Source organism: Helianthus annuus, chromosome 12, assembly GCF_002127325.2.
Source record: "Helianthus annuus cultivar XRQ/B chromosome 12, HanXRQr2.0-SUNRISE, whole genome shotgun sequence".
Lineage (NCBI taxonomy): Eukaryota > Viridiplantae > Streptophyta > Magnoliopsida > Asterales > Asteraceae > Helianthus > Helianthus annuus.
In genome coordinates, this window is record NC_035444.2 from 7,669,571 (window position 1) to 7,689,724 (window position 20,154).

At 36.0% G+C, this 20,154-nt stretch overlaps 1 protein-coding gene and 2 long non-coding RNA genes across 5 annotated transcripts; all 3 read right to left on the reverse strand.

The window, feature by feature from the left end:
* Nucleotides 1-3,885: 3,885 nt before the first annotated feature.
* On the reverse strand, nucleotides 3,886-5,818 carry LOC110896352. The gene is made up of 6 exons (XR_002567853.2): nucleotides 5,685-5,818; nucleotides 4,759-5,592; nucleotides 4,482-4,604; nucleotides 4,331-4,385; nucleotides 4,186-4,248; nucleotides 3,886-4,058 (listed from the first exon to the last, which is right to left on the reverse strand). It is a non-coding gene; the product is annotated as an uncharacterized LOC110896352 (long non-coding RNA).
* A 1,948-nt stretch (nucleotides 5,819-7,766) lies between these two features.
* LOC110893983 lies at nucleotides 7,767-10,475 on the reverse strand. Of its 3 annotated transcripts, none has more exons than XR_002566056.2 (5): nucleotides 9,588-10,475; nucleotides 9,161-9,475; nucleotides 8,441-8,554; nucleotides 8,021-8,361; nucleotides 7,767-7,942 (listed from the first exon to the last, which is right to left on the reverse strand). It is a non-coding gene; the product is annotated as an uncharacterized LOC110893983 (long non-coding RNA). The 3 variants fall into 3 exon arrangements; XR_002566055.2 differs by having other exon boundaries at nucleotides 8,021-8,369; XR_002566054.2 differs by having other exon boundaries at nucleotides 8,021-8,554.
* Nucleotides 10,476-14,580: 4,105 nt separating this feature from the next.
* LOC110893984 (60S ribosomal protein L44) lies at nucleotides 14,581-16,778 on the reverse strand. Its single transcript, XM_022141144.2, has 4 exons — nucleotides 16,641-16,778; nucleotides 15,104-15,283; nucleotides 14,919-14,993; nucleotides 14,581-14,787 (listed from the first exon to the last, which is right to left on the reverse strand). The coding sequence occupies exons 1-4, from the start codon at nucleotides 16,641-16,643 to the stop codon at nucleotides 14,728-14,730; spliced, it is 318 nt and encodes a 105-aa protein (XP_021996836.1). The 5' UTR covers nucleotides 16,644-16,778; the 3' UTR covers nucleotides 14,581-14,727.
* Nucleotides 16,779-20,154: the final 3,376 nt, after the last annotated feature.

A 20,154-nucleotide genomic window follows, 5' to 3' on the forward strand; every position in this document is an offset into this window, starting at 1 on the left:
TCGGTCCAATCTTTCAAGGACCTCTTGTTGACGCTCCGGCGGGATCAGTTGCGGCTGTGGCGGCTGATACAGAGGTTGAGGAGGTGGCGGACGCTCGTACCCATTATTTGGGTAACCAGTAGTCCAAAGACCACCATAGGGTCCCTCTGGGTGACGAGCATTGTAGTCCCATGCCTCCTGGTATGGGTCCACATTGGCATAGTCGTAATGGGTATGAGCCGGCTGCTCAAAAGGGTTATACGCCGCTGAACCGGCGTAGGCAGGGATTGGGTTATCAAAACCCGATGGTGGTGCCATAGGCGCAGAGTTGATCTCTGGGATGGGGTTTGATGGACCCCCCATCTGCGGGTCTTCTTCTTCTTGGAGTGGCGGATAATGACTGCCACTTGAGGGCTGAGGAGTGCTGATACGGACTCCTCCTCGCACGGACATCTGTGCGTTTGACCTTCTCCGCCTCGGTGGCTCCGGAGGCGGTTGCTGTTCCACTGGTGGTGGTGGTGGTGGTGGCGGAGTGACTGCCACAAATCAAGAATCCTCGGAAGGATCCTGCTCAAATACATTTTCATCAATGAGTGTCAGCCGACAAACCTGCGTATATAAAATGAGTTTCTGTCAGCTACTATCAAAAAACAATATGACCATAAGAAAAAAAATTCCCTTATGCTAAAAACATACTTCAATCTGACTACAATGCTTGGACTTGGAGTCCTTCAGAAAAGGAGCAAAATTTTTGTCAGAATAATTATAAGCTTTTGGACTGCAGCAAAACGGATAAAAAAATACATTATTTTATAAAAAGTAAAATAAAATACTCAGTGGTATTATTGAGCTTACATTTTGTTTGATCTAGCAAGTTTAAGAAAGTCGAGTGTCAAAAGCTGAACACATAGATCAGTGTCACCTTCACGTAGGCCAGGAAACGCACGTTTAGTCATATTATGTAACATCCCATTTTTTGAATGAGATTAAAATACATTTTAATGTAAATAATTAATCTCTAAAATAAGTTTATATTGGCAAGATAGTATTTTCATAAAAAATACTATGATGTAGTTTTATAAAACAAAAAAAAGAAAATAAAAATATAGAGGATTTACTTACAAGGGTGAAATGTACTAAAATTTCAATGTATCTGTAGGGGTTTAACTTGATTAAACCAATAATTTTGGTGATAATAGAAAATACCTATTTTAAATGGGAAATTAACACAAATAAAAAAAAGAAGAAAAAGAACATGACCAGAGGTCACCCCTCTGTGGGACGCGAGGATAAGGAAAGCAAGGGAAGGAGGCCAATTTCACCATGGAAATAACGAAATTGGAAGTGCTAAGATCTTGATTCTACCATCCTTGTTCGATTCCCAGGGATTTGGTAAGTGAATTCTTATGTTTATGTTAAGAAACTTGAGATTTAGGGTTCTTCAGGGTTGTTGTTTAAACCCACGAATTTAGGGGTAATAGTGCGTGATTTTGGTGTTGAGCAACCATAGTCTTTATTCTAGAATGATTGATTGTAGCTTTTGAGTTATGGATTCATGTTGCATGTTATGATTTGGGGTCAAATTTATGATTTGGTGATTAGGGTGGGGATGTATGAAAACCATGTGGGAAGTTTCTAACCAAATCTGAGGGTGAGAGGGGCACTCCCCTCTTAGGGGAGTCCCCTCTCTTACGCACGGCCAATCAGCACGTGTCACGTCAACTCCCCTCTTAAATTCCCCTCACACCCTCAATTTGATGGTGGCACTCCTCTCTTAGGGGACTTGCTTTTTTCTTTTTTTTTTGTTTTTTTATTTGTTGTAATTATGCATGTTTATAAATTAAAAAATATTAATAAAAATTAAATAAAATTTAATAAAAGACATTTCAAACTAGAAAATAAAAATAAAAGTTACATTCAAACTAGAAAATAAAAATTACATTCAAACTAGAAAATAAAAATTACATTCAAACTAGAAAATAAAAATTTTAGAAATTACACGGCCACCCGTACTTGTTAGCGATGTCGCGCTTTCGGGTGAGGATGAACGACAACATTTTCGGCGGAGCATCGTCGTGCGGCTTGAGGAATGTTTTCATATCTCGATCGTACGCGTAGTTTCTCATCGTCTCGCGTTGTTCCGTTATGAGCTCGCGAGCCTCCGACTCTCTTTTCTTCCTCAATTCAATCGCGTGCTCGGTTTGGCTTTGTGTTGTATTTGATAGATTTTTAGAATGAGGTTGAGAATGGGTGTGGTAAAAAATTAGATTAAGTTAGTTATATATATTGGTTAAAATTGATTTTTTTTTTTAAAATTCGACCGTTGCCCAACGTATACATCTCGATCCTTGCAATTCTTCCGCGGTGAACCCTCCCCGATCCCCCTCCCCGCGGTGATGGCGACGGTGTTCCCGCTCAGGGACTTGGGTCACTGCCCCACTCCCCGCATGGTGCCCGTATACCCTGAGTAGAATTTGACGATCTTAAAAACAATGGCTATTTTATTTAAAAATATGAAAAATGGTACTATTGGGTATTATAAAGAAAGTAACATCTTTGAAGATAAAATGGTGATTTGGGGAGTTCGAATGGGCATGTTAATGGTGAATTTTAATCATGCTCACAATGTGTTCGATGAAATGCCTAAACTATATAAATAGTGGAAATTTAGGGATTTTATAATGTTTACTTGATTTAAAATGATTTGCTAAAAATCAGTTGGTGTTTAGTAAACATAAAGCTTCGATGAATAGAATGGTGAATGTGACTAAATAAAGTAGATATGTAAATGTTATTTTTACTTAATCACCAAAACGAGTTGAATGGATATGTGAGATTAACTTGGTTTGGTTTATAACCAAAGGACCATGACTTGTTGTTTAATGGGTATGTTGGATTGGTAAATTTGACCCGTAGTTATGATTAAACATAAATGAGTGATAACGGGTCAAATGAGTGGTAATAAATCAATTACAAGTTTGGGGGTAAAAGAATGATTTAGAACGCATGATTAATGATGGGTGAATAAATACTTAGGTATTATGAGATGAATACCCATGTTATGTGTTCTAATGATTTGCAGGTTTGATTTCTTGTCAAGATAGATGAGGTAACGTTTGGATGACAACGGGTCAAACGAATGATAAAGCAACAACACTCCTACGGGCGAAGGTGAGTGACTCGAATGTGTTTGGATTGTATTGTATTGTATTGAATTAAATTAAATAATATTCTTGTTGACTTGAAATTTTATAGTTAAGATGGACGGTTTAATACAAATTATTGAATAGGGTTTGATTCAACAATAGCGTATTGTTTTTGTGATGTTTTTGGGGGTTTAAACCCATTGAGAAATTATGCAAATTGTTGATGGGTCGAGAGACCCAAGTGCTGAAAATTCAGCTTATTTCCACATTTTTGCTAATCTTTAAAAATTCGTAGTAAATCAACCGAATGTCCGTTCGGGGCGTATTTTATATCCACGGAAAGGTCTTTGAGACGTCGTCACTAAGAATTTTAGGTTGAACCGAAATACTCTCTCTAAAGAGGGGAATATACTGAATTGCTACAGCTGCGCAAAGCTGAGTGAAAAACATAAATTTTATAACACTTGCATAATTTTGGGGATTTTATAAAGACCCCTCCGGAAGTGATTTTATTATTATTGTAATCCTCAACATAATTGTATATATTTACATGAGTTGAAGTGAGTGATTCCATGAATATGGGATGTGTATGCTAAACTAAAAAGTCATGGGCGTTGTGACCCGTATGTGCAAATGCATGTGTTCATTGTGTAGTGCTTATGAATGAATGACACTTGTGTTGTTAAAATTATATAACCTAATTGAGTAGGTTATGAATGCATATATGAATTACTAGGTTATCACCCGGGTGCTACCCGAGTTGGAGAAAACTATTAAGATAAATATCAAGTGTACAAATAAAATAAAATACAAAGTCTCATGTTACATAAATTAGTGATACAGTGGATACACAATTTAAAGATAGTCGAGTCCCTTTGAAGATGCATATCCTTCGAGTTACTAAAACCTTTCCCTTAGTAAATTGAGTTCCCTCTAGAAAAAAAAGAACCAAATTATAAGTGTTTAAGTATATAATATAAACTTTAGTGTCGATACTATATAATATAAACTTTGGTGTCGATACTAAGCTTGCCTAAGTAGTATTGCCTAGGTACTGTACCTTTTAAGTCAGTCTTGTACTTTGTCTCATATTTGTCGTCTTTTAAAATGTAAGGCATTTCATCTGTATATTAAGAGACCAAAAGATGTTGTAAACTATTTAAATAATATGTACATAAAATATGCCAAAAAGCCACATGACTCACCCACAAAATTGACTGGTCAAAACTCGCAAGCAGCCACAATCGGTCTTCTCAACTCCTGCACAAAAAGAACTTGTTTTGGACTTGATTTAGATCATGCCGATTCAGGTTAAACTAATGTTGACTGAAACTTATGGTATTACCGATTACACACCTTTGGTTATGTAAAAATATTAAAAACATTGCACAAACGGGCCGGTGGTCAGAGAACCGTGACTCCCACCGAGTATATGACTTCTGATGGATCCCCTCCCCATACCACAGTATTCTATCACACCTGCAATTTTAGATTCTCAATCAATGAACAACTTGGTTTATGTTTTGTCTTTAACGGGTCAAATAAGAATTATGGCTAGAAAGCAAACATTTGATATATAAAATTTTGGGACATCCGTTGCGACCCGTAAAAAGTAGAAAAAAAAGCTGATTACCATGCTGGCGTTCGCCTTTTGCTCTTCGATTTTGTGGTATCACCAGTATACAAATCTGAATTCGAGTTCGAATCAGAATTCGAGTTCGAATCAGAATTCGAGTTCGAATCAGAATTCGAATTCATGTTCAAATTTCTATTTTTTAGTTTGACACATCATTTTGACCCTAACAAACTCTTTAACTTATGATTCATTATTTCGAACAGGTTCCAAACCTTCTTCATCATATGCAAATTCTTCTTGACGATGTTCGACTTTCTTATAAGTCTTTTATATGCATCTTCATATTATGGTCTTGATTTGTAGCAACTTTATTACCTACATTTATATATGTAAATAGGAGAATACATATAACAATAATAATAAAAGAATAATATGTTGTATATTTGGTCTAGAACAAATAATTTTAAAGAAAGTAACAAACCTGGAACCCGAATTGGTAGTGGATTGTTGGTGGTATATGGGCATATACTGCAAGACCCGTGCTAAAGAGGAATACATCCTAGTAGCTTAATTCAGTTCCTTGATTAAAACCAAATATGAAGGAGTAGTTGATTCTGCAGTGCTTCCAGAAGTATATATTTGCGGCATACATAAGCATATATAGGATTATATACGCATACAAACTGTACATAAAAAATGTTAATCAAGAGTTCAATAAAACATAAGCGGCCCAGGGGAATCATTTCTATTTCTTTTAAATAATACATCACCTGTAAAGAGGGAAAACATTGTCTATATACATGGAATGCTCCTTTCAAGTAGTTACTTTCCTTGCTTGTATAAGTAATATGATAACAATCGGTAGTGATATTGAGCAACCAGAAAAGAATCCTAAAAAAGTGGAACAAAATAACATTATACATATATGTCCCACACATTTTCTATACCAGCATATAAAGAAAACAATTAAATTTTTCGCAAACCTCATCAGAGCTCCCAATGTAAGAATCGTCCACAGTTTTCATATATGACATCGCTGCCCGTCTTAATGCAATCTGCATTGCACCAGACCATTTACTAAAGAATGTAAAATCTACCATTGAAGGATTCACCTCTTGACTTTTACCCGCTCCATTTACTAAATAGGGTTTGATTCAACAATAGCGTATTGTTTTTGTGATGTTTTTGGGGGTTTAAACCCATTGAGAAATTATGCAAATTGTTGATGGGTCGAGATACCCAAGTGCTGAAAATTCAGCTTATTTCCACATATTTGCTAATTTTTAAAAATTCGTAGTAAATCAACCGAATGTCCGTTCGGGGCGTATTTTATATCCACGGAAAGGTCTTTGAGACGTCGTCACTAAGAATTTTAGGTTGAACCGAAATACTCTCTCTAAAGAGGGGAATATACTGAATTGCTACAGCTGCGCAAAGCTGAGTGAAAAACATAAATTTTATAACACTTGCATAATTTTGGGGATTTTATAAAGAACCCTCCGGAAGTGATTTTATTATTATTGTAATCCTCAACATAATTGTATATATTTACATGAGTTGAAGTGAGTGATTCCATGAATATGGGATGTGTATGCTAAACTAAAAAGTCATGGGCGTTGTGACCCGTATGTGCAAATGCATGTGTTCATTGTGTAGTGCTTATGAATGAATGACACTTGTGTTGTTAAAATTATATAACCTAATTGAGTAGGTTATGAATGCATATATGAATTATTATGAGTATGTTAAGTAATAACGGTTGTTGATAATCATATATGTTGCTTAATAAATTACAACATAGTTATGTGGCGGTTTAGCATGTTATTTGTATTGGCAGAATTGCTTTAATAATGGTTTACTTTGAAGTGTCCTTGACTCTCTATTAGCAGGGATATACCTGAGACTTGGAAAAAAGGGGCTCCTGGATTAAAATGGAAAAAGTCACAAAATGCATGACTCGAGAAATGAAGTAGTGGCCCGATGTTGTTTCATTGGGTGTCATGAGCGTTGAAAACTCCTTTATTTTTTATACTAAAAAAATAATATTATGAGTCCTCACTTAGCAAAAGCTAATTTTTGTGGTGTCTTCAATGTAGGTGATATGTTTGAGAACAATGAACGGATAGATAAGTCATGAGAAACAATGGGGTGGCTTGAACCGGTAACATGGAAGAAGAAAAGAACTCACAAGTCGTTCATCAATAATCCGGTTCACTCAATATATTTGTCATTGTTATGTTTACCGTAGGAATATATATATATATATATATATATATATATATATATATATATATATATATATATATATATATATATATATATATATATATATATATATATAATTTCTCGGCCGAGGCTAATGATATGATAATGTTATATGGCAGATTCGGGTAGTAGAAAGGCGAAAGTGATCAAGTCTTGAAAGCAGGTCAACTACGGAAAGATTTAGTGGTGTTTTGTTCACTAAGTATAAGGGCTTTCTTATTGGGTCAAATTGACCTAGTTATTTACATTTTGGAGTTTAACTTCAATGTTTGTTTTAGCTAAAGCCCTAGTATGTCAATGTAGTAGTTGGTTATGTTTGTTTTATAAAAACTTTGGTTATTAAACAGGTTTTGTTTTCGTAAGGAATTGTCGTTTTGCAAACTGGTCATGGTGAAATTTTTTATATGTTTTATTGATCCGAATATATGGATTAATATATTTATGGAATGATAAACTTTATTAAGTAAAAAAAATCTGGGCCTTTTTCCGCAAAGTATTTTAATATTGTTTTTAACAAGTTGGGCGTTACATATTAATAGCTTTTTTTCCTTGACCTTTTGATACACACTCTAGAATTTCTGGAAAAACAAACATAATACATTTAAATGAGATGATTAGACTTGCAATAGAAAGGAAACTTTATCAAAAGCACCCTTACTTGTTCTGGCACTCATTTCCCTAAGCTCGTTATCAGATAGATGTATGCTATCTAAAGGATTAATTGATTTCAGAACGTTTGTTAAGCAACCATGTGAGAATCATACAATAATTATTAATAAAATCTAAGAAATAAAAGAACATTTAAAGGAAAAAACACCAAAAGAAAATAAGCATTTGTCTACAGAGATTTTATATACAGACACTTAATTGTCGCTCTCAATTTGTCTGCAACAAGCTTTTGGTACTCCAACGTAAGTAGAAAAGGTTGTGGATGTATCTGATTAGGATCTTCATGTCCAAATAAAATCATGTATTCCTGCATAAAAAAGAAGTTGCCTTAAACAACCGCACATATACATATATGTATACCTATACACACACATATACAACTTACCTTAATCATAGTTTCGTGGGCTCCCAACTCTTGAAAAGGTGCGAAGTGTTTCTGAGCAAACTCAAGTGCTTCGTTGATGCCACCAATTGAACCAGAAAAGCAATACAGAATAAATACAACAAAAACTCTAACTTGGTGAACCTTTCAATTTCCAACTATTTCAATTTTGAGTTCTATAAAAAACATTACAATAACTCGTGCTCACCGGCTTTTTGTTAAAATCTTAACAAACTCATCGCTCAGCAGATAAAAAAGCAAACCAGTCTTGCTATTTAGTACGGCAGGTAATGACTCTTTGAGCAGAAAAATAACATCCATCCACTTTTCCCCATCGGCAAGTTCTAAACATCTTGAAAATTTGTTTAAAAATAAAGGAGTGCAAATTTTGATGAAAAAATTAAATTAAATTAAAACCATTACTTTCTGTGATTTCTTTTGCAGAATGATCTGATTGATCAAAAGCTTTCGGTGTGTCTTCATAACTTTCATGTATAAGGTATCCTGGAATTAGATCGTCGCTGTCCATTTCGATGTCTGTATAGATTGTCAGCATTCACTTGTTAGTCTATAGAGATTGAAATAACAAAGGTGCAAAACATCTGAACTTAATAAGAGAACAGAAAACGCATATAAAAGTAGGTGTAGGGATGTTTATGGGTTCAGATATCAGTTTATTTGATTTGTTCAGTTCTGTTATTGTATGTTTGTGATGCAAGAAAAGAAGTAGAAAGGTTGAAATAACAAAGATGCAAAACATCACTTGATGGTTCCATATGGTAAATAATCCTTGTCACAATCTTGGGTGTCTATATAGATAAATAAAAATTAATGTCAAGTAATAATCAATAACAACACCAGCGTTGGTGAACTCGTTGCATCTCATGTCTCGTGGGTGGGTCCCATATACAAACTAAAAGATTATTGTTTTTCTCAAATTTTGAAAATAAAAAAATAATTAATTTTTTATTGTTTTTCTAATTAGTAAACGTAATTCTGGTCATTTTATATGAACTTAACAAAGTAATGGTCATCCACTCAAGGGACTATCCAAGTAACAACTGAACAAACCATAGGAAATATGAATATAATTTTTAAAAGTTTGAAACTAAAGGTGAAATATTGTCAAATCACATGGACTACCTTTAAAAAACTTGATTCTAAACTGGGTGGATTGTTGTCCGAAGTATGTGAAGAGGAAGCTTTCATTGGAATGGCCGGACAGTCTATTGTTATTAGAGTTTCGGGTTTTGGGGCCAAACGGGCCAGTTTAATCGGGCTTGGGAAGTGTCCCACAGACCCGTCTAGTTATCGTGTTCTTGGTGAATTTGTTACATCGACTGCAAAGGCTTCACAAGCAAGATGGCTTAACTCCATAGTTATTAAAGGCGCTAGGCGCACTCAAGGCGCATAGGTCTCGCCTGGGGCCTAGGCGCAAAGCGCAAAAAAAGCGAGGACCTGAGAAAAATAAAGCGCATAATGAAAAAAATTAAAAATATATTATGTATTAGAAAAAGAATACTATTTTTCAAATAAAATAAAGTAACACTTTATATCATCTAATTAGTACCTAAGTATTAGGGTAGAAAAGTAGGTTTCCTTGAATAAAAAGTAGAAATTTGGCTAGAATCTTGTCAGAATTTAGAGAATTTGGCCGGAAGCTCTCTAGAATCTAGGAATCTCGCCGGAATGTGCGTCTGAACCATCACCTGGAGAATTAAAGCGCAATTTCCTCGACTTAAAGTGCAACTGCCTGGCCTCGCCTCGCCTGACCTGAAAAATAGGCCTAGGTGCAATAGGCGATTGCTTTTAACAACTACGCCTAATGGTAGTAATAACAATCACATCTAGAGAGCTTTCTATTCTAATATTATAGAATCCACCTTCCAATACTTGTTTTGGGTTTTTTTGTACCACCTTTACTAATTGAGCGGTGAATGTTGATAAAAAAAGGTAAACTTTATATGATAAACTAAATATCATAAGTTGAAGAAAATCACACCCGTTTTAAACCCCGAAAGAATAAGCTTAAAATTGAAAATTCAAGTCTGCACACACACACACTACAGGATTTGAATCTACAATCTTTTAGTTGTGGAGTACACCACTTAACCAACATTTTAAATCAGTATAATCATAGGTTTAGAACACGAACTGTCTCGTCTGCTGCTGAAGTTAGGTGCTAAGGCCGGAGGGCATGGGAGGGCGCCTCCCCGCCACCTCACCACCGATTGAAGCAACTGGAAGGAGGAGGCAAAAAGAACCTTGGGGTGATCATATTGGCCATGAGTGGTCTTGGGAGCCATACGGCTGTTTGTTTCACGGAGAACAAACAAACAAGGAGGGGTTGTGATTGAAATTGAAGCAATACCCACAAAGGATATTAGGTGAAAACTGAGAGGAGAGTTGGTGGTGAGAATGGAGGTTTTTCCTATATATAGTGTAGAATAAAACTTCACCTACTATGGTGTTCAAGAATACTTTTATTAAAATCCAAGGTACCCTATTTATACCAAATAACCTTTGTTGAACAAGTAACATACTTGTATAAGTAACCGTACAAGTGCTAAAAAACTAAATAAAAATAAAATGGTACCAGAGCAGGTACCGTACCGAAGTACCCGTACCAATACACATGCTATGTGTCAGATCTTTATTTGTTTTTTTTTTCTTTACTACCTTATTAGTAGTGTTTATATACAATTTATTCTCAACTTTTTATATGTTCTTGGATTTGGTAAATTGGGTGGGTGTCTGATTGTATGTGGTTCTGGCGCCGGTTTGATTCTTGACCTTTTTTTTAGTTTTTACCCCTTTTTCTCGGTTAGTGTTGCATGAGGATGGATTGTGTTTGTTGGTTGGTTTGTTTCTCTATTCCCTTTTTTTGGTATTTTAGGGTTTTCAAATTTGGGGTTTTTAGATCCGGTGGTCACCCGATGACGGTGAGGTTATACTCATCTCGGAGGTGTTGGTTACTATTGTCAATGGCATTTAATTAACCCCTTCGGGTTTCCATATGATTGTTGGTTCAACGATGATTGTGATTGCTGACAATGGCGGATCTAGGATTCCGACCAAGCGGGAACGTTTTATAAATAGGCGGTAATGAAATCGAAAAAACGTCAAATTTTTCCAAAATTTACACTAAAAACGTCAAAAATTTTCCGACCAAGCGGTAGCGGAGGCTACCCCTTGATCCTCTATATGTCCGCCCCTGATTGCTGAACCAGTGTGTTTCTGTTTCTGGGCCACTGGTTCTCTCGTCTATCACATCAATATGGTGCATGCAAATGGTAAATAATTGGGTTATAGATGTTTCATATTTTTTTTATAACGGTAAATTTCTAAAAAAGGATAAAACTATATTTTTGGATAGAGTTAGTGGGTTAGGCAAAATGACAAAAAAATACAAACCTTAAAGACACGAGAGGAAAAAAACAATTTTGACTGAACTGATATTTTTGACAAAACCACATACATTAAAATGATAATTTACTCATAAGTGAATGTTTGTTAAATGTAAATCATATTCGATATTTTACTTTACTTTACTTTTTGTATATTATTTTTTTTCTGTTTTAATGATCTTTTACTTTACTTTTTGTAAAAAAAAGTATATTCTTTTTTCTGTTTTAATAGAGTAAATTGCCATTTTAATCCTTGAGGTTTGTTCAAATTTGTCATTTTAGTCCAAATAGTTTTTTTTTCTCCTCTGGGGATGACTTTTCCCTTTTGTTGCTATTTTGATCACATTGCCTAACTCCATCCAAATAACCCATTTTTAACCAGGGTTATTTGAGGAATTTTCAATTTCAATCTTTCAAATTGCCATTTTGATCCATTCACGTCTCACACCTCATCATCAAGAACAATTTCCATCACCGTCTTCCACATCTCAAATTTCCACATAAATCTCCCCAAATATGCACAATATCTACAGTTGTATGCGAAGAAGATGACCGAAAACATAATTCAACCAACAGTTAAATCTTCAAATACTACATCTCACACCTCATCATCAAGAACAACTTCTAGATCCAATCAATTTCACTGTGAATTATCATCCGTATCATCATCGGTACCGGCATCCGTTTCAACTAACGGCAACAGTTACAACAAGGACTCATGGAAATCATCGGTTTCAAGCCATAACTCACTCTCCAGTCTCCGTGATTTTCTACCGAAAAATCCTCACGTTTAGCATTTCAAAGAGATCTTTACCGCCACAAATGGTTTTCTATCAACAAAATACTTATCATCGTCTCCCAACGGAAGTTCAGACGTTCGATTGATGAACAAGAGCTTCTTCAACGACTTCTCGTGATATGTAAAGTCAATACTCGAGTTTGATTAAGCTTCGATTTCTGGTAGTTACATATGTCTTTTATTTTTTTAATATAAAAAAGAATGGATCAAAATGGCAATTTAAAAGATTTAAATTGAAAAATACCGCTTGTTAAAAATGGGGTTTTCAGATAGAGTTAGGCAATGTGATTAAAATGGCAACAAAAGGGAAAAGTCAGGGACCCAGAGGAGAAAAAAACTATTTGGACTAAAAATGAAAATTTTGAACAAACCTCAGGGACTAAAATGGCAATTTACTCATTTTAATAATTACGAGTTTTTTCTTTAATATTTTATGCATAGCTTAAAGAACATATATATAAATATTGATACCTAGATAGAAGACATTCATTTTTAAAATTTGATTTTTGAATGGCAAAACTTCTATAAAAATATAAAAAAGGGTAAAACGGGCCAGCAAGAAACTAAGACCCAACTACAAGATAATGTCACGGACATTGAAATCGCACCACCTGTCCCATTCAAGATTACAAAATTTAGATCTACACCTTATCCATAAGTAAGAATTCTCTTTAATTTGTTCCACCATTCTTGTAACGGGGATGGACCAGTTGTTGAAGATCTTCTCATTTCTTGATTTCCATATGTCCCACATGGACGTCATAACCACTACCCCTATGATCTTTTTCCATTTCTTCGAGCCTTTCGCATCTTTCACCGCGTTGAGCATCCCTTGGATAGACAGACCATCCTCAGGGAACAGAATTTTTAGCCACCTACAAATTTGCCACCAAATGCCCCTCACAAACAAGCAGCGAGCAAGCACATGGTTTGCGTCTTCCTCCACGATACCGCACCTACTGCAGGTCTGGTCAAGAATAGGATCCCCATGGCCCGCCAACGCTAGCTTTGTGGGGATTTTGTTGAGTGCAACTCTCCAGCAAAAAGAGGTTTACTTTTGGCAAGACATAATTTAATCACATAGGATCTAACTTTTAAATTAATAGAAAGTATTGTAATACTATACTAAAATTAAAGATAATATAAGGCTCGTTTTGTTTGGTGAATTAAAAAAATAGACTAAAGTGCAATTTTACCCCCTGGGGTTAGAGCCAATTGGCACTCTGACCCCTTGCATGGAAAATTTTGCTCTCTGACCCCCCGACTAATGGAAAACTCTGCAATATTACCCCCTGCTGTCAAATAACTTAACAGGTATGTTAAATGGTATGTTAAATGACTATATTACCCCCTATGCTTTATTGTAAGCAGACGTATTACCCCCGGTGTTAAATGACTGTATTATCCTTTCTTATTACCTCCTATGCTTTGATGTAAGAAACAGTTTTACCCCCCACCCTCTCTCTATCTTCCCCACTTACCAGTTACCACCATCATCAACCTCCCACCCACCCCACACCACCAGATCCACCACCCACTCCACACAACCATCCACCGCAACAAACTTGTCGGAGAAGTGGTTATCCTCTACTATCAACATTTGTTGCAATGGATGGTGGTGTTGAGTGGGTGGTGGATGTGGTGGTGTGGGGTGGGGTGGTGTGGGGTGGGTTGTTGATGATGGTGGTAACTGGTAAGTGGGGGAGATAGAGAAAGGGTGGGGGGTAATATTGTTTCTTACAAGAAAGCATAGGGGGTAATAAGAAAGGATAATATAGTCATTTAACACCGGGGGATAATACGTTTGCTTACAACAAAGCATAGAGGGTAATAGGAAAGGGTAATATAGTCATTTAACATACCATTTAACATACATGTTAAGTTATTTGACAGTAGGGAGTAATATTACAGAGTTTTCCATTAGTAGGGGGTAATATTACAGAGTTTTCCAATAGTAGAGAGGTAATATTACAGAGTTTTCCATTAGTCAAGAGGCCAGTGAGCAAAATTTTCCTGGTAGAGGATCAGAGTGCCAATTGGCTCTAACCCCAGAGGGTAAAATTACAGTTTACTCAAAAAAATATTAACGTATGAAAAAATTATAACCGTTTAAAAATCGCAAGGGTAGTTGGTTTAAAAGTAAACAATATGTGCAGACATTTTCTAGCGGTGCGATCGAAGGGTTTTACCATATTTTTAAGAGATGCGATCAAGATTTTTTCAAAAATAATACACTAAAAAATAATTCAGGGTGGGCGCCCGCCACGCCACGGACAACAATAAGTCAGCCCTTAACACAAGCAACACATCATATCAAAGGCAACCTGCTGCAAGCAATACTAAAAAGCAACACTAGGTAAGAACAGTCAATAACACAAGATTTTCATTTCTCCAGGCAGATGTGTCAAAAGCTAAACAGGCACTTGCAATATAAATTTCAAATAATATAAAAAGTCTGCTAGAACAAAAATATGAATAGTAGCTGCAACCCTGCAACAAACTGCTTAAAAAAGTGAAGTTCCCTTGCCCTTCTTGTCTCCACCAATTTCAAAATGCTTGCATCTCTGCACAACAAAAAAAAAAAAAAAAAAAAAAAAAAAAAAAAAAACACACACCATCAAACAAACCATAAGTAACCATAACAATCAGACAAACATCAAGAAAACGTAAATATCCGAAAATTCAGGGCTCTAACCTTAATTGGGTGCTGAGAAACATGCTTGCAACCTTGGCATTGCAACCTTAGCACAATCTTCTTTGTAGTTTTTGCCTATATCATACCATAATCATGAATTAAGTTATTATTTCTTGAAGACTACACGATAATCTACTAAAATAAAAGCAATCTGAACGAAAATAAATGAATGAAAATAATTTAACCTTCTTGTGAAAGACGGGTTTGGTTTGACCACCATAACCGGATTGTTTCCTGTCATAACGACGCTTTCCTTGTGCAGCCAAACTATCTTTTCCCTTCTTGTATTGGGTCACCTTATGCAAGGTATGCTTTCTGCATTCCTTGTTCTTGCAGTAAGTCTTCTTCGTCTTGGGAACGTTCACCTGGAAATAAATAACAAAATCTAATTACACAATGATTTCGTATTTAAAAAACACTATGATCATGAAGACGTCCAAAATAACAAATCAAAATCATCTGTAGGTGAAATGCATCTTAAACAAATGTGCTAATAACTATGCAGTTAATGTGGTAAAATATCAGATATCGGTCAAGGACCAGTATTTGAGATATCAGTTGTCGCGGTGGGATATCGGTGATTTTAATATCATGCTAAATTTATATATATAGCAATTTAACACTAAGAATTCAGTAAACTCTCCTACCATTAACGAATTAACCTTTTGCAACTTGCAAAACACTAACAACTGTAGCAAGTAGGAACTGATTAAGGCTTACAACTAACAATTAAGACTTAAAACACTAATAGCAACAATAAGAAGAAAGATGAATGGTAGAACTAAGAAGAAAGGTACTAATATTGGGAAATCGGTGATACGTAGATCAAGAGTTAAGTGCCATTTACGTCCCTGTGGTTTGTCCACTTTTGCCATTTCAGGCAAAATTTCAAGACTGTACCAATTTCCTCCCTGACATTCTCCAGACGTGCCATTTCAATCCAAAAATCTAACCCCAGTTAAAAAACTCAGTTAGCTCAAGGGTAAAATGGTCATTTTGCATAGTGGTTTGGAGGTTTTAGACACCCTCCACCGTGCACCAACCTCCAAACCACTTTGTAAAATGACCATTTTACCCTGAGCTAATTGAGTTTTTTTTAACTGGAGTTAGTGTTTTGGACTTAAATGGCACGTTTCGAGAATGTCAGGGAGGAAAATGGTACAGTTTTGAAATTTGGCTTGAAGTGGCAAAAGTAGACAAACCACAGGGACCTAAATGGCACTTAACTCGTCGATCAAATATCAGTCCAGTGTCAATCAAATATCGGCCGATAATGCTGATACTATCCCTACCAATTCTCTGACCGATATTTTACACCGACATCTTGGCAGTCACATATAACCGATATATCATAATATTTACTACATCATCTTCAAATAAATAAACTCAATAGAAAAACTTCAATTAGATTAATATATCACCCCATAAACTGTTTTCCCTAATGTTTCCTTGCAGCTCTAAGTTAAAAAAAAAAAAAAAAAAAAAAAAAAAAAACCCATCACATTTACTAGAATCTTAACACATATAACTGAACCAAATCATAAACAATGCAACAAAAACACAAACATCTAACATCACAAACAATTAACCACAGTTCAAAGCGTCAAATTCAAACAAAAAAACCGTTAATTTACAGATCCAAAGGCACCAAACAAGATTATAACGAAAGATTATATTTTCAACAGCTAGAAAATGTGAAAGAAGAGAGATTGGATTAGATACCATGGCTGAAGAGCTACTGAAATTTGACCGAGAGGATGAGATGAAGAGCCGCCGTAGGGTTCTGCCACAAGTGTTTGCTTTAAGACTACTGAGAGAGTTAGGGTTTCATTTCTATTGATTTGAGCCCATTTTTTTTTTCTAAACTGGACCCAACCCAATAAGAAACCGACCCGATTTGTTTCTTCTTTTTGGCCCAAACTCAGAGTTTATTTTTACCAATACAAATATTTTTATGCGTATGGGGTATGTGTAAGGTCTCTGAAGTCCGAACCAGGCACCATACAATCGGGTCACATCACAATTTACTATTTAAAAAGTAAGTTTTTTCTAAAAAACGTGCAGCGGAATTTAAATTAAAAACAATATATGATTTTATAAAAAATCAAACTATTATTAAATCAAAATAATACGAAAGCTTTACACCACAATCATCAGTAATCCCATCCACTAGCCAAGAGCATTACTGTACATGTGAAAGTTGGTTACGTTGACCGGGTTCTAACAATTTAGTTTAAAGTATTAATGATACGTCAAAACACGTTATTATATTTAAAACTCAGTATTGTAGCTCACGATGTATAGAATGTATCCGATATGGTGATCATGACAATGTAGCTTGGGTTATTCGTGTGGCACACATCATTCTACCTCGCTCAAATTCACATTGTACTCAAGGTGAACTGAAGTGGAAAAGACTTGGCGTCACTCCTTGGTGATCGCCACTCGGTTCATGTAGGGTTGTCCAAACGAATCTTAGTAATGCACGACGGGGGTCTCCACTCGTTTCCCCAGGTCACATCTTTGACCGGTGATGCCATACTATTAGGTAATCTGTTTAATACATTGGCGTCTATGAGCACTCGTTGTGGCTGATAGTTGCACCAATCATTTTTTTCCCAACTAGAACTCTATGGTTGTCTAATACTTTCGTAAAAGGATTCATGTGCTTACACTTCTCACCATAAGATAAAATCACACCATCAACAGTAACATTGTGTTTTGGTGGAGATACGGTTTTTTGTCGTTGGTTTCACAGCTATTGTCGCGGGACGCGGGTAATGTTAATGAACGACAGGGGGTGGTTGTGGGATATGGGTTTGGGGGGGCTTCCCACGAGGTTCAGATCGTTCGGAACGCATTGAAGATGGTTTGGAACTCAGACTCAAGTCTTGCAAATGATTCATTCACCATTGACGAAACTCGGTTTTAGATAGAGTTTGAGCAGCCATGGGTTACTGGGATCACGACGACTCTAATACCACTGATGTGGTTCCAACAATTAATCGTTGGCCAAAAGGAAAATATGGAGAAAACTAGAAAGCAATTTAGAAAGGGAATGTTGGATTTAATACATTTCATTCATAAAATAACATAACAAAGAAATCAAACAGGCTTTTTACATGCTTAACAAACTAAGAGAAATTGACAAATACCACTAATCCACTACTTCAAAAGTTAACTATCCACTCTAAGCCCTAACGTAGTGGGGCGCTCTCACAGGGAAAAAATGGGCATAGCGCCCCATAGCACCCCTGAAAACCATTACAGGGGACGCTATGGGGTCTCAAATTGTTGGGGGCGGTATGTTGATAACGGCGTGAAGGAGGAGAGTTCCAAAATTTTGACCAATCAAAAAAATTTTAGTGTTTTTTTAATTAATTAATAAAAATGAAAATTAATATAGGTAATGATGGTAGGGTTTTATGACTACGCTCTCTAGTAATATAACGCCCCCATAAAACACCTGTATGACGTGGCGCACCACTTATCGCATAACGCCCCCAAAAGGGCTTTATGACATGGCCTAAGAATTAAAGGAAATACAAAGAAAATGAGTACTACATGGGTCAACGGGAACGTGTGCATGAGTTTTCGAAAATGTGGGGAGTGGCTTTGGAATTGGCACATATCATTCCCCACCGCTCAAATGCCCTGTGTCCACAATCAGAGATTGGGAGAGACTCGAGTAAACGTCCCAACGACCAACGAAAATAAAGATAAAACTTGATAGAAATTTAGAGAGATATATTGAGACTTAAATACTAAGACTTGTTCTTTTTCATAATGTTTCATAAGCTAGCATGGCCTTTATATAGGCTTACGTAATACTAAGAAATTAATTAATAAACACAAGAAAATGCATGAAGTAAATAAATTGTAGCCCTCAATGTATATAATGTATCCAATATGGAGATCATGGAAACATGGCTTGGGTCATTCCTGTGGCATACATCATTCAACCCCGCTCAAATTCACCTTGTCCTTAAGGTGAACTAGAAAAGACTTGGCGTCGCTCCATGCAGGGGCGGACCCACATTGGTGCCATCGGGGTCCCCGGACCCCAATCTTTTAAAAAAAAATAGTAGATTCGGTATATTAAATTGTATATGGACCCGATAAATACAATTAGGTGGACACCATTGAAATAAAAAGAAAGCTGGTGTAGTGGTAAACCTCCCTCTTTTCCACCAAGAGGTCATGGGTTCAATCCTTGATAAGCTCGTTTTTCTTATTTTTTAAAAAAAATCTAGTTCAAACCTCACTTTAACTCGACCCGAACGAGGACCGACCCGAAAATGGACCCCATTGAAATAAAATCCTGGGTCCGCCACTGGCTCCATGATGGTTGCCACCCTCATTTCCGTCTGCCTATTCGATTGGTGCATGAACTCCATCAAAAATATATCTTGAATCTTGAGACTCTTTCGGTGCCCCACTTCCATAACAACTAATTATGTTGAAAGTTGCCTTTTAATATAATTATGTCCTCCCAAGAGTTGGGCTAAAGAGTTTCAACCAACGTGGATTATTGTGAGAATTAAAGACAGAGAGAATTGTGGAGGATGTGATGCCACACGAATGACCTTAGCCATGTGGCACACATCAAATTTTTGTCCTTGGCATCCATAGAACGAGAAAGTGAAACATGGATGAGTATAACATTCATTGGTGACCACAACGGTCTTTGATCAAGAACGCTAATGTGCTCACATCTACTTTTCTTTCACAAATTTTTTTTTAATAACAATTACTGGATTTTGTACGATAAAATACACCATAACTTGCACCAAGATTTACAGTGTTCTCGAGTTAAGTTAAGGAGATAAAAGAAATAATTCTTTCATTTTCTTTTCTTTCTAAATTGGAAAGATTACTTTTAGGTAAAAAAAATCTTATTTTCTCTTCTTTTCTCCCCTTTAATAAAACTCTGGAACACAAGTACACAACTAAAAATGATTTCTTTTTAAATCTTTTCTTTTCTCTCATTTAATGAAACTCAAGAACTAAGCGTTAAACTCCTAACATTTTGGTTGTGGAGACGTGGAGTACATCAGTTATCGCCATGAAGGTCCCTAGAGGACTCTTTCACATGAGTAAGGGGCTGTTTGGCTAAGCTTATTTTAGTGATTTATTTACTTATTTACTTTTTGAAAAGTTAAAAGGTGTTTGGGTTAGCTTATTATGTGAGAGAGATAAGTAAATAAGTCATTCCATTATGACTTATTTGTTTTTC

Coding starts and splice junctions, on each gene's coding strand:
- LOC110893984 (XM_022141144.2), bottom strand. Junction 14,994..15,103: donor AACCCGTCTTTCACAAGAAG/GTTAAATTATTT, acceptor GGTATGATATAG/GCAAAAACTACAAAGAAGAT. Junction 14,788..14,918: donor TTTCTCAGCACCCAATTAAG/GTTAGAGCCCTG, acceptor TTTGTTGTGCAG/AGATGCAAGCATTTTGAAAT.